A 14549-nucleotide genomic window follows, 5' to 3' on the forward strand; every position below is an offset into this window, starting at 1 on the left:
CAATATAGTCTTTGGAGTTGTTTTATCAATAAAAAATATAAAACATTTAAATAATGATATTATGTTGGATTTTTTCAGCTGTTTATTATTTTCATTTACTTTGCCTTTATCAGCCATCAAATAGCACAGAATCCAGTTCTCTATTTAAAAAAAAATTAAAAAGTGTATTATTTGTAACTTACATGACAGGGAGAAAAGAAGACCAAGAGGACTGTCATTAAAAGTAGTTTGAGTAAAAAATGAAAAATGGCCTTTATTCCTTATCCTCTGCAATATGTTTTGTTTAATTGACATATCTATAAATTGTCAATCCAATGTAACATCTCCTCTGCAGTTCTTATGCACTTTCTAAAGGTTTGCATTCCCAGAGATCCTTGAGATCTTTTTTTTTCTTCAGAATGCCATAGACAACAGAGAATTCCTAGAAAAACTTAAACACCTCAGTAAATCTAAAACATTTCACTAGCAAGGCACTGTTTCGTGCCCTTTTTGCTGGCCTTGAATCATGGACACAGTGCCCAGTTGTCAATCCATTTATCAGGGAAGTGGAGGATAGTAAGCAAAGCTATCCTAAAATGAGTGATCAAGTGGAATAAAACCAGGAATGCATTATTTCAGAATTTATTTGGCAACTACTTTATTTTATAGTTTATTTATGGATTTTTTAGTCATATGCCTTGTTCACATTTCTGTGTCTCCTCCTGTCAGCCTCTTTTTTAAAGAAGAAGACTCATTGTATCAACAAATCATGTATCATCTCCACATGCTAATTAAACACTGAAATGTTATTGTGTAATATATAGATTGTTTATTGATATAGTCTCATGTTCATAATTGATAAAAAACATTCAAAGTCATAGAATAAGACTGTATGTAAAGATTTATTTGTTTTGCAAAATTCAAGTTGAAGCCATGAATGAAGGACAATTATTTGCATCTCATTTATAATACCATCACAAGGAAGAAATTTGTGTTAAGGGTCTAAGACAAGGGCAGCAATGGGGACAAACAATACATGTAAATCTCTGTTTATTCCAAACATCCCTTAAGTAACAGTGTGCATGCTTCAGAACAGTAAGATGAGATACTCTCAAAGTGCAGGAACTAGGGCTGAGTGCTCTGCAAAGAGTGCTCAGTGTTAGTTTTGACTCTGTATGTGATGCTGTCACAAATTCCTGAATAAGTAACCCATAACTTTTAAATCTAAATTCCCACTAGTTCTGTTATTGTCCTTACTTGCTTGATTAGCCATTTTGCACAGTTCTAAGTCAATAAATACCTGAGAGTATTTATTGAGGAGCATACAGCAATAGTTCCTAATCTTTACCAAAGAAATAATTGCCAATTTTACTTCATAGTAAAAGTTATGTGCACCTAAGAGACACTAAGGTTTCCTTTTGTTCAGCTATATTTTTTTCAGCTTAACCATTGAGTTTGGCTGTGTTATCCCATCAGACAACACTGTGCTCATTTTCTTTGTTGCTGGTAGCATCATTTCCATTGTCCCCTGCACTTAGGGCACGGGTGTATTCCAGCTGCCTGCTGCTTCGCTCCACCTCTCTTCCAGTTCCACTTCCAATTTTGCTTTTGAACAAGAAATAAATCATGAAGCCCACCCCCAATAAAATTATGAGGACCAGAGTAAGTAGGATCCACATATTCAGGTGACCCCTGGCTTTGTTCTTTTTGGCATCTGTAAATAAATAAAAAGTAAATAGAAATGAATGATCTGTAGCCACAAATAAACATAAGACTATTGAAAATGATAATTTCTTCCTTAATTACCAGGTGGAAAATCTATTATAATTTCTCTGTGTCAGGCTTCCTCATAGATATTACCAAAAGGAGGATCTTACAAAAGGAGGATCAGACAGGGGGTGATCAATTTGACGAGTAATTTGATTATTTTGGGGTTCCCTAAGGGTCTTGTGGCTACTGATAAATTAGGCTGGGAAAGAATTCAATGGAAACTAAGTAAATATAGCTCATACTAAAAAAAAAAAAGAAATATATATATAAAACTAAATAAATAGTATTAAATTTAAGTGCATATCTTTGAAATTAATTGGAAGGGAAAAAAATCCTACCTTCCACATCTCCAGCTGCTTTAAGAATAGCTGTCAAAGAAAAAGACAAATGTTTAGTCAAAATCTAGAAAGGTCGCATTTTCTTCCTGACAGTTTGATATTAGCAAAAGGTCTGGTAACCTGCACATCATCATCACTTCTGGAAACACATCTGCTAAATTAGGAGAGCTGAAAAGGCACAAGAGATTTTTAATCCCATATTCCCTTCAATAAAACTGCAGTGTTTTGCATATTCAATCCCCCTTCTTGCTTCTTTTGTAATAACCAGAATATCTCCAAGCTAAGTAGTAGTGGGTCCTGACTGTTTCAAGAGGACTCTTCTCCCTGATTAATTAACCTTGCCCTTTCCCCCGGGTCTGTTTCTTGTGGAGTCTGGGAAAACCTGATTGACTGCTGAGGACAGTTGAGCTTTCCTGTATCACACACAACTCTTTTGAGACGCAGCAGGTCTTAATTTACCATAATTTACTTGCATCTATAATTACACGTATAAACTCAAGCTTTCTAGTGCAGCTTTTCCTGGCTGTGCACAGAGGGCGCCGTCTGCAAGGCTTTTCCCGGCCAGCTGGCTGGGAGCTGCTGGGAGCTGCTGGATGATGCTGGGTGATGCTGGATGATGCTGGGAGCTGCTGGGAGCTGCTGGATGATGCTGGGTGATGCTGGATGATGCTGGGAGCTGCTGTATGGTGCTGGATGATGGCCACGGCTCTCCCCGTGGGCAGCGGGAGCCCAGGGATGCTCCAGGAGCTGGGCTGCTGCAGCAGAGCCAGGGCAATGCATTGGGCTCTGTGTGTTTGTGAGCACGAAGGAGAAGCAGCTGTTGAATTTGTCTCTCGAAAGGGCACAGAGCTGGCTGAAATGGAATTAACACCGTTCTGCTGGGGAAGCTGGTGTCAGGGAATAAATGCCCTCTGTACCCTGGCATTGTGCATCAGGGCCACTCACAGTGAAACCCATCAGACAAAGTGTGTGGTGATAGTGAGTTTCTGCTTTCTGATGTCTGGCAGCAAAGAGCTGACATTCAGTAGTGTCTGTTGCCTGCAAAGAAAACTAGACATTGTCCTAAAAGCAGATTTTTCCTTTCAAGAGCATGCCCTGAACAGTGCTGTGATTGCTGCTTCCCCCACCAGCTGCAGGTTTGCTTTGGAGGGGGAAAGGACTGAACCTCAGAAACATCCTGAACCTTGGGGTTGTGAAACAGGGCAGGAAATTGGACTTTTCCGCAGAATTAACAGTTAAACTCCAAAATACCACATGCTTGCTTGGCTCACAATATTCTGATATTTCTACTTCCTGACTAAAGCAGATGGTGCTCAGTTATACAGAAATACAATATTAAAAAAAAAAAAAAAGCTAACCAAAACACTTCTACTCTTTTCAAAGGTCACTATATGCTCTCTGGATTGCACTTCTGCTCCTATTTAAATAGAATTGCTTCATCCATCTCTTGCTGGAACAGCATGTATCATGGCATAGCAAGAGGAAGGATAGCAAATTATTGATGCCACTCTTGTTGCATAGAAAGAAAATAGGAATTTCAGTAGAAAAAAATGTGTTTATGTTGGAGAACAAAAAAATAAAGAAATTTGGATTTTTTCAGGAAATATTATGTAAGAAAATACAGAGTAAGAAAATCTGAGGTTATGAAGCAAGAAATCATAAACAGGGCTAACAAAAAACAATACACTTGGTATTATTTTTGTCTGAACATTGAAAAATGTGTCAGTCCTTTGCAACACTCATATCGTGCTATGACTACTGAAATAAAACTATAAATGGAAAGAGTGAATATTAAAGAAGTCACTTACTCTTTGGTTTCTTACAAATAAAGCCCTTTTGGGAAGAGCAGGGCAGGACACTCCAGTAGCCCGTGGCTGCAGACAGCTCCACACAGAAAGCCAGCTCGTCCCCCGAGGGCTGCCCCTCAGCCCAGTTGACAAAGTCTAAGGCACTGTTGTCTTGCCAAAGCAGCTGCCCTGATGTGGCAAATGTTAATATCAATACTACTAGATCCACAGGTAAGGTCTTCATCTTACTGGATATTGCCATAATATTACTTTCTTCAGCCTATAAAGCAATACTGCTTTCTTCAGAAATTCCATCCGTAGTTGGTTTTTTTTGATGCATTTTATCCCATTTGATTCTTGTCTCAAAAACAATATAATAGCTTTTTTTCAAATAATGATTTGCAGATTTATCAGTTATAATAATACCACAGTTATAATTTATATTTCTCCATATGTTCGTCTAGGATATTAAAATTTCAAATTGAAAAAATTAAATTCAGAATTTTTATAAAAAAATTCTCAATTATTATTTCATCAGCACTCAGTGAAAATCAAGCAGTTTTTACTGTAATGCTAATCATACTTTTAGTTAAAGTTAAAACTTTTTTTATAAACTCTAAAAAAAAATTTCATGCTTCAATGGGCTTAAAATAATCTAAAATAAAACCCTTTCTGACTGCTTGTAGTCTGATAACAGTGTTTTCTTCCACATGCATATTTTCTACTGCATGCTTTAGCAAGCAGCCTAATTTTCTCCCTATAGAGTCACAGAGGATCTTGATGCTGTGGGCTCTGGCTGGACTCCCACAGGTCTTCCCCAGCCAAGAGAAGATGAGAGCCAGTCAGGACTTTTTCCCCAATAGGAAAAGCTTTCTCAGAGACCAGGAATAGGAGACAACCTCTGAGAGAACTCAGGTCTGAACTCCAACTCTACTTCATTTGGTTGTTTAAAACCTATTAATTTTATTAATATTTTTTCCATTTAATAAAGTCTGTTTATGTTTATTTATAGAACTTAAAACAGTTACCATTTACATTTCTGTATATTCCTATCCAGAAGCCACTTGTCTTGCTTGCATATAAATCTGCATGTTCTATTAAAAAGTTTGATTCATACAGATCTTCTACAGAAGCCAACATACCACCTATAAAAAAAGCCAGTAGAAGATGATTTCAGATATCCCCAACATAGTTACAGATTTTGAGACAGGTTAAGATTAATAAAAAAATCTCTCCCACTGGTAGGGAGTAAAGAAGGATTTAAATAGAGACCACAAGGCAGTGTCCAGCTGTAGGGGAGCAGCACAGACAGTGAGAGATCTTATCTAAGTGAAAGACACACAGAGAAGATGGAGAAGATGATGACTTTTAAACACCAGGCAAGGTGCACTATGTTTTCAAGTGACTGGATGTTACTGTTCATAGGAATTATGAGTGATTATTCATTTGTTCTTCACGGTTTGACAGAGTAATACGTAGCATGAAATGCTGTGCAACAAACAAATCTGCAGTTCAAACCAGTGTATTAATTTTTGTGGCAGTGGTGGTAGTGTAAGAGGGCTAAGAGGATCTAAAAAGGGATGAAACAAAGGATCCATGTATTTTCTCTTTCCTGGCCTCCTGAGACATGCACGAGATAGCTGATGACTCAGCAGCAAAGGTGAAAGAGTTCCAAGGTACTGCTCCTGGTCTTGGCCAGGAACAGATGCCTGCAAGGAGAAGGAGGGAAGCATTTTCCCTCCCCAGGCTCTGCACTCTGCCAGGGAGCCTTGCTGATAGAGCAGGGGCTACCAGGCAGCACATTCAACCCCTTTTGGATCAACCCCTTTCAGATCACACAGCCCATGTTTAAAATGAGTGACTGTTATTATGATATTTACTTTGCCTATTGTGTAGAGAAAGATATGGAAAAGAAAGGATAAATCCAGAAAGAAGTGAGTTTTTTCAAATCACGTAAAATTCAAGATTTTACTAAAGAGAGAGATTTTTGTGAATGAAGAATTATAACAAGAAACAAGCACAGCTGGAAAAATAGAACAAGGAAATCAGCTTAAACACAACATAATTGAAAAGCACATAACAGTAAAAAATAAATGAGACATTTATTCCTTATTTTTAATATTTGTAGATTTTGCATTATTACTTTTCAAGATTTTTTCAAGACTTCTTTTTAATGTCGTACAAATAATAATTACCTGATTGAATGCACTGAGTCACAGACTGAGCCCAGCTCATTTCATTGGCATTGAAGTTATAGCAGTGGCTTCGGAAAGGAATCCAAGATATGTGATCAGATTCAGGACATTGTCCAATATCCTGGGGGGGATCAGAAGGAACTACATCTAGAAGAAATGAGATATTAGAAATGCTTTTTCATTCAGTAAGGATTGCAGTTCTTCATATATGAAATCAAACATTAAAACCACCTTATCTTAAAAGAGTTTAAAGTATTTTTTGGCACGCAGAGCTAGAATTATCAGTGTCTAAGTCAAGAGTGATAATGAGGATCAGGACTGGTCAGCTGTGAGAGGATGACTCAGTGTGAATCTGTGCTCTTCTCTGTTACTAACTAAATCAAACTTGGACTGTTTCAAGGATACTTGAGTGTTCAAGAATTTTGTTTCTCATTTGTTTTGTTATAATCCCTAGAAAACTCCCAAACTCTCAAAAAGTTTAAGTAAGTTTTATTTAAAATGAAGTATCATATAATAGAAGTGCCCCATTTAATATTTTCCTCAAGAGAACAATCCAAATTTCTGAACATCTTTTTATCTGACAAAGCATAGAGTAATCTGAGGCTCATTGATAATTTATGTAGTAACCCCTCATTTTCCTACAAGCAATGACATTATGAAAAGAAGAGGCAACATTGTCACTTAGTACTTGTGGTTTTAAAACAAAAGTTGCAAATTAACAGCTTCGAAGTTCAAAGCTGGGCCCAGAAAAGAAAAGAAAAAACAACCAACTAATTAAAAAACCCACAAAATCCCCAACCCAAAACAAAAACAAACCCAAAACTCCCCAAATAAACTGAGTTTCCATTAAGTGTGTGTCACTAGAGCTAACAGATGTTATTCTAATACAAATGAGAAAGCAAAAACCCAGTCCCATCCTGAGGTTTTCCTGTAGTTTTATTGTGTAGTATTCTTCCCATACAAACCCTATGAAGTATGAACTTATTTTAGGGCCAATTACAGACCCTTTCTAATCAGATACAACTCTTTCTCCTATATCCAGTTTTTGGAATCCAATAGCAATGAAGTAACAACCATTGTAGGAATGATGTGTTTATATTGAAGAAATGAAATTCATTTTATTCTCAGTGGAATTCACTGATTACTGACCTTCCCATAAAACCTCTGTCAGCAAAACACTTTACATTCTAGACTCAATGTGAGATGCCTGATGTTCCCACAACCTCTATGATCTGTCTGCCTGCCCCCATGGCAGCTATCCCTCCAGTCCAGTAAAATGGCAAGATCTTGGCTGGTGAATGCCAACTCCATCAAAATAACACATTTTCATGCAAAATAAATGTATTGACCATACATACCCAGCCTTATTATTCTTGATATATACTTAGAAATTTCTAATTCAGGCAAAGCAGATAAAGCAAGGTTTCTGCCATAAAACCAAAAGTCATTGCCATTGCTTACCCTTAGATTTTTGGCAGACAGAAAGATGTTTCTCATTACAACGTGCTGTTTTCCATTTCCCAGAGAGTGATAGATAGACACAGGCTGTTTTCTGTTTTGGTTCTCCATAGTCCCACTTAGAAAAGCTTACTTTCCTTTTATTGGTCCATCTATAATATCCATAATTCTGAAATTGAAACAGACACTTGACCTAACTTTTGTAAACTCTTGTCTGCTGTTTCACCTAAATGCAGTCATACAGAAGCACATTTTCAAAGTGATACAGGCAGCTCAGTTTGTGTATCTGTCCTAGTACTGTTAAAATACTGGTTGAATCAGGACTCAGCAACATAAAAACCAGACACAGCAGGATGGCTCCCGTGCTGGAACAGCCCATGGAAGTGTTTCAAAGGCTAAATAATGCTCCCTGGGGACTCAGTCCCTTGTCAGACAATATTGTAAGGTGGAATCACCATCCCAGAAGAGTCAGATCTCCAGGAAAAGCAGGAAGACCATGAAGAAGCAGGAAGACCAAGAACATGAAACCAGTGGAAAGCTCAGGTGGAAATGGATCTCAGAGTTGGCTATCAGACCAGGATTCTAAGCTCCAGCAGTTTTGAGGAGAAACATTCAGGAGTAAACTGCAGCCATCACTATGAGGAACTAGAGAAAATTATTACTTTGTGAGAAGCAAAAGAGAAATATGTCAAGCAGGAATTCTTGAGTCTTTGTTTAGTCTTTCTTCCTCCTCCCCTTTTTTCCTTTCCACGAAGATTCAGAAGAATTACAAGGAAAAGTGAAAAGACACAGACAATATATTGCTGGCAATAAAAAGAGGGGGATAAGATGTGATCTCACTGCAGTGTCTAGCTGTGTCAAGAGGGATGCCAGGTGCACAAGGTCATACTGAGCTTGGCATCATCAGGGCAAGGTCACTCACTGCCTGGGGAAAAGGAGGAACCACAAAGCTTGACTCTGCAAGATCAAGGATGGCTTGTTTATAAATACCAGGGGACTGTCTGGTAATTCAAGCTTAACCAAAATGAGATTTTAGCTGCTTTCTAAATCATATTGCTATGACTAAAAACAACCAACTTTCATGTCAAGTGGACTTAAACACTACTATTTTGGTTTGGGTAGAGATGCCCTGTGGACTTTTGCTAGTGGAAGGATTTCTTTTAAGGTTGGTGACTTCCCATCACTTATGTGAGCATTTTTTTTCTGATGGAGGAAGAGATGACACTGTTAGAACTGTGGAAATATGTACTGTTCAGGAACAAGTTCATTTTATCAGACAATTTTTTCAGCCTTCTGAGGGGCTTTATCAGAGTGTTGCTGCATCATATAAGTGGAAATGCTATTTTTACACAATATTTATTATAACTATCCCTAGGGATACTGAATTTCAGACATGTTTTGCAGTGTTATATATCAGTGTGGAATCGCAATTAGTAAAAACAATGAATAGTTAAGATGACTATTATTGATGAAGAAACTAATTTTTATTATCAAGGCGGTTTAGTCAGATCAAAGAACAATGAAATAGAAACATGATAATTTAGTGCATTTAGCAACTGCATATTCAGTGAGGAAGCTGAAGTTCAATTTTTCACTCAGTCACAGAGCTAATAAGAGTGATTGTCACTTGAGTGTTGCCTTACAAAGAAGTGGGCCTGGATCTCAGTATTCACTACATCTGGTGCAGTATAGCTTTTACTGATTTTAAGCTTTGGGACCAGCAGGTATAACCAAGAGTGTGTGCTCAAAGGTGTGTGGTTTGACCTATGAATCCTCTTGAACCAAAACGTAATGGAAAAGTTACAGCTGCCAATGATCATGAGGCACTAGCTCTTCTGACCATCTTGAACTCTTTGGGTAGGGGTCACCACTCCTAAAAATGGCCATCTGAAAGTTTACCAAATGTTTTTACCTAAGTTTCCAAGATTCACGTAGAACTAGTAAAGAGCGTCCATCACCACCAAAGGTTCTCATCCTTCTCCATTGCTTAAAATGGAGTCTAATGATTTAAGATCAATGAAGTTAAAAGATGTGAGACTGTCCACCATTCCTAGGTTCCTAAATCTGTTCATGCTATAAATTTCCTGCTAATAGTAGCAGCATTTAACTTTCTCAACTATTAATTTAATCTTACCGCATTGCTGTTGAGCCCAATCCATAAGGGCTCTCCATACTGCACTGCCTGCAGCAGCAAGAATATATTACTGTAATAATCAAAAATGCTGGCAAGCTCTGAAGATTTCTCCTTGCATGCTTTTCTTGCTTCTTCCCAATTCATTTTAGAAGGAATGATTAAATAGCTGCTGTTACCATAGTGGACAAAATCGAAATCTGGAGCACTTGTGGGGTGAAACAGTTCAGGCTCTGTAGGAAAGAGGTACAAATTTGAAAGGAAGAGGAGAAAACAGTGAAAATTTACTAGCTGCTGGATAGCAGTATTACTTTTAAGTAACAGATGAATATAACATGGCAGCACAAGCATCAAGTAACAGCATTTCTTACATAAAGCCAAAGAGATTTATTTTAATGGCGTTTGGAATTATTTTAAACTATGGTGTAAAAACACATTCAAGGATTAGAGAGAGGCAGAGCATGAGCTGTGTGTATCTATAGACAAAGACTGTCCAGATTAAATTATGCCAATACTAATTCCACCATGATCCTCCTCCCAAAGCTCTCCATGTCCCTCCACCACAGTGCAGGTGAAGTTTTTACCAGGCATGATGACAGGACGAAAATCTTCACACCACCTCAGTCTCAAAATAATTTCTTTCTAAAGAAATTTTATGACCATGCTGCTACATCCTTCCCTTGTAGGATGAAGTCAAAAAGGAAACTGTATTTGTACCTATAATTATATATGCAGAAGTAGAAGGCAAGGGCCTAGAGGTAGTGATGGGGGCAGAAGAAAAGATACAAACTTTGTATTCAGTCATTGATGAGGATGCCCGGGCAATTTCTTTTGCTGGTGCCATCCTCATGCAGCTTTCTGCACTTGCATGGGACAGAGCTGTGAATCATCTGACCCAGCTGTGGCTTCTTCCTCTATTTTGCCTTTCTGCTCAGCAGTTCCCTGTTTTTGTTCCTGCAGACTCTGCAGTGCAGCTGTGCTCCGGATGTGTCTCCCACCCTAAGGCCCCATGAAGAAAACTGGAACTTTTGCCCTTCTGAGTACTGCTGTTCTTGTGCTATGAAGGCCTTGCTAGAGACTGATGAGCAAACCAATCAGTTTAATTGGCCCCGGTTGACGCCCAGCCGGAGGTCACTGAGGGGTTTGTCTTTTTGTATTGTATTTGCAAAATAATTGCATTCAGGTCTCTGTGATAGTTGGGTAAAGCACAGATGGTTACACATTTCTGTTAATAGAGAAAACAGGCATTTTGAAGGCAGAGACCTTCTAGGAACCTGGTTTGGGCATTTTTCTTATGATCAAGAAGGTGAATCCTGTCTTCAAAGCATCTGCGTGCCAGGCACATGATTTAAGTGTGGGTGTCTGCAGGGTAGGTGAGGTCAGCTTCTCTGAGTTGTAATGGTTGCATTGTTCAGTAAATGTTTTGCAACAAAAGAAAAAAAAAAGTGGAAAATAAAACTTACCGCTGTCCATCTGGCAAATATAGCTTTTATTATGCTGGCAGTCAGTATTTTCCCATAATCCTGCATCATCTACAGATCTTCTTGTCATTGCAATACAATCAGTCTGGGGAAAAAATGAAAAATAGAATTGTTGATGATAAAATGCAAAATTTCCGGCAAAATAATAGAAATAGGTGTGAGGAGAAAAATTTAATAGCTTTGTCTTCTAGTTTTCTGGTTCTTTTAATGCATTGCTTGTTGGAAATTAAATGTATTCTATTATATATCTTGAGCAAATGTACTTTCATTGGCAGATTGCTGCAAGAACTTTTATCCATTAATTAAAATTCCTTGCAATGTATTGAAGCTGTTTTTACTATGGAGTTAATTGCAATTGGTACTGAATTTGTTGGAGTTTCATTTGGATTTGCATCATACAAGGAAAAACAATAAACCAGAATAAAAAGCACAACTAGTAACACTGAATATTTTCACTAAAATACAATAATTATAAAAAGTGTAATTAATTCTAGCAGTAAAGATTCCTTTTCTGCATTTCTAGACTTTGACAAAGGAGATAAGGCCTAGATACTAAACAGGCCTATTAATTTCTGATTAAAGCTTTAAAAATTTGATCTTTGAAATTTCCATTCACTTCTGCTTTAAGCCATTAAGGATCAGATCTTTGCTGAGACAGAAGTCAGGCTGGTATACTCAAACATTATGTCATTTATGTTATGCATTTTCTGATTTATTTGTTTACCTCTATTGTAATATACTTCCAGTCAACCACCATGAAATTATCTCTGAATGGGAATCCTGGGGCCCAATTTGAATAGTCAAAAATGCTTCCGTCTGTCCAGAGATATGTACTCTCACTGTTAATGTCATTCAGCCCAATCCATGTTTCACTGGCAACATCCTTTAGGTGGAAGGTGAGGAAAGCTGATAGAAAATAGATTTAAAAATAAAAAAAAAGTACCTGAAGAGTTTCCTTTTTTTCAAATTCCATGTAAATCAAATTATGAATAAAACAACAAGCATTCATTTTCTAAGTATATTGGAAATACCAACCTCAGTGTTATTAGGCTATGAGTGAATGGTAAAAGAAAAAAATTACAATGGGTAATCAAACTGAAGCAGTTTGATTTCAGGGAAAAAAAGAGGGGGGAAAAAAGGAAAACATTTTTTGAGAAAAATTATTAAAATTATTTAGGCTTCTTGGAAACATTATAGAAATCACAGCCAGAAGTGACTTCAAAAGGATTTTCTTTCCCAAGGTAGCATCAACTGCAGATATGTAATTTCTGATGGATGTCTGTTTACTGTCTAACTTGAATATCTGTGAGCATTTCATGACTATAAACTATTATAATTTATCCCATCTTCCCTGACCATGGGCAATAGATTATTCTATTCCTTCCACAGATGACATTTGCCAAAACTTGGGAAATGTCATAATATCTCACTCCAGTCTTCCCTCTGGATCAAACACCTCCAGGTCTTTCTTCACAGGTTATTTAGGTCTAGAGGCAGGTTCAGGCTCATTGTTAGATGGTGAAATATGTGGCTTCATACGCAGTGCTGTAAGGCTCACGTGTCATACCTTGCACTTGGTTATTGTGTATAGAGGCCAAATTTCCCCCTAATTCTCTACAAACACTTCTTGCTGAGTGCCAAGTTAGTTTCTCTTCTTCTTTGGATCCAAATATTTTATAACACTGTGGAGAGAATAAAGGATTAGACAGACTTCTGGGTGTCGAAGAATATTAAGAACATTGGTTTGGATTAATTCCGTGCTAGTCCCTCCATGCAGAGAGCTGCACATGGGGGATCTGCTGGAACACAAATATTGTCAGCCAGCAGGAAGGAGACCCAGCCAATCCCAGTGATATGTGCACAGCACTTACCATCGTTTGGGGTCACTGCTGGGAAAGAACAGACAACCACCAAAAGCTTTTGAGGAATTAAATTACTGAAAAGTAGAATTTTTGAGGGACTGGAACTATTTCCTGATTGTGAACCTAATTTGGAGCAGGTAGTAATTTCTCGGGTCAAGATTTTTCAATTATATACCACAGATGGAGTGCTAAAACCTCAGCTCATGTGAGAACTCACATGAGTGGAACAGCGTCAGGAAGAAGTGCCCTTCTGAAGGGTGTTTTCCCTGACTACCAGTGTAAAATATTTTTTGTCTATCTTCTGAGGGACAGAAGACATGGCTCCTCCCTCCTCATGCCCTTTTTTTTTTTTTTTTGAATGCATAAAAACTTTTCCTATTGATTGCATTGTGGAATTGACTTTTGGGTTTCCTCTGTTTGCTTTTTGGGTTTTTGAAAAGTTCGTATGTTCAGGTTTTTTTGCTTAACTTAGCAGAAAGCGATGCTTGCTTGTCTTTTATATTTGATTTGACATTTATTGCTTTTTGTGTTACTCAGCTTAGGATGAGTTGCTGTGATGGCCAATTACTTGTGAAAAGTGTGACCTTTCATTTTTTCATCTTTGTTACTCAGAAAAACAGGGTTACATTTACAGATAAGGATAATGGATCAGGATTTCCATGCAGTAAAAATGCCTAAAATAAGCAGAAGTATCTAGAAACTAGAAAAGTAGCTATAGCTAAAGGCACCTGGTCATTTATTTCAAACATTCAAATCACCTCTTTTTTAATATTTAGTTACAAATTTGCCAACCTGAAAATGCAGTGCACTGCTAACTAGCATACTTCTTAGTAAATTGGTGTTTAAAGAGAGAGAATTTATTTCATGAGATAAAAGGGATAGTTGTTTTCTTCACCTAGAACAAATTTGCTAAATATGTCTGATATTTATTTCTGTACCTTATTTTTAAACAAAAGCCAAGTTTCAGGACATCCTCCCAGATGTGGAAGTACAGGAGGAGCAAATCCTGAGTAAGTTGAATTTTGCCTTTCACAGATAAAGGCATTTTTCACAGCACAACTTATGTCTTTCCATAAGCCTGAAAGAAATGGAATACAGATAATTGTTTAACAATTGCAGAATAGAGAGAAACTCTTGTGTAACCACTACAGCAGTCAGGCTCAGATGGCATTCATAAAGCACAAATGAAACATGTTTACCCAAATACACTCCCCCTTCCTCTGTAATATGTTTTTTTTCTAAGTCATGACACAGTTTCAAACTTGAGTGTGTTATGAAAAAATGTCAGTATAACTACCTCTCTGTGGGGTAGCCTCAAATTTAAGTATGTACCAAACATTTTGGATTTTGATGCTAAATTTTACCCAAATATTTCTTGTTGCTATTTTACTCACCGAAATCTTCTGACATTATCACACAGTTTTCATCATTGTTTGCAAAATTGGGTTCATTTGGAGCCCAGGCAACATAATTCACTGGGCTGTCATCCAGCCATCTGGAAGAGACAAGGGGACAGCGGCTGCCAGCAGACATCTCAGCAGTCAGTTA

The 14549-nt window shown here is 37.6% G+C and overlaps 1 protein-coding gene across 1 annotated transcript in view; it reads right to left on the minus strand.

Moving 5' to 3' along the window:
• Nucleotides 1–862: 862 nt before the first annotated feature.
• Nucleotides 863–14549, minus strand: part of LOC118701843 (macrophage mannose receptor 1-like) — a 32741-nt gene continuing 19054 nt past the window's right edge. Inside the window, exons 18-29 of the mRNA XM_036406773.2 lie at nucleotides 14396–14496; nucleotides 13940–14079; nucleotides 12707–12821; nucleotides 11864–12045; nucleotides 11122–11224; nucleotides 9662–9891; nucleotides 7531–7696; nucleotides 6070–6216; nucleotides 4903–5019; nucleotides 3896–4063; nucleotides 2088–2117; nucleotides 863–1693 (exon numbers count right to left, since the gene is read on the minus strand). Of these exons, the coding sequence (XP_036262666.1) occupies nucleotides 1452–1693; nucleotides 2088–2117; nucleotides 3896–4063; nucleotides 4903–5019; nucleotides 6070–6216; nucleotides 7531–7696; nucleotides 9662–9891; nucleotides 11122–11224; nucleotides 11864–12045; nucleotides 12707–12821; nucleotides 13940–14079; nucleotides 14396–14496 (1741 nt within the window). The 3' untranslated portion in view covers nucleotides 863–1451. The remainder of the gene's footprint in view (nucleotides 1694–2087; nucleotides 2118–3895; nucleotides 4064–4902; nucleotides 5020–6069; nucleotides 6217–7530; nucleotides 7697–9661; nucleotides 9892–11121; nucleotides 11225–11863; nucleotides 12046–12706; nucleotides 12822–13939; nucleotides 14080–14395; nucleotides 14497–14549) is intronic.

This window comes from Molothrus ater, chromosome 1 (assembly GCF_012460135.2).
Source record: "Molothrus ater isolate BHLD 08-10-18 breed brown headed cowbird chromosome 1, BPBGC_Mater_1.1, whole genome shotgun sequence".
Classification (NCBI taxonomy): Eukaryota; Metazoa; Chordata; class Aves; order Passeriformes; family Icteridae; genus Molothrus; species Molothrus ater.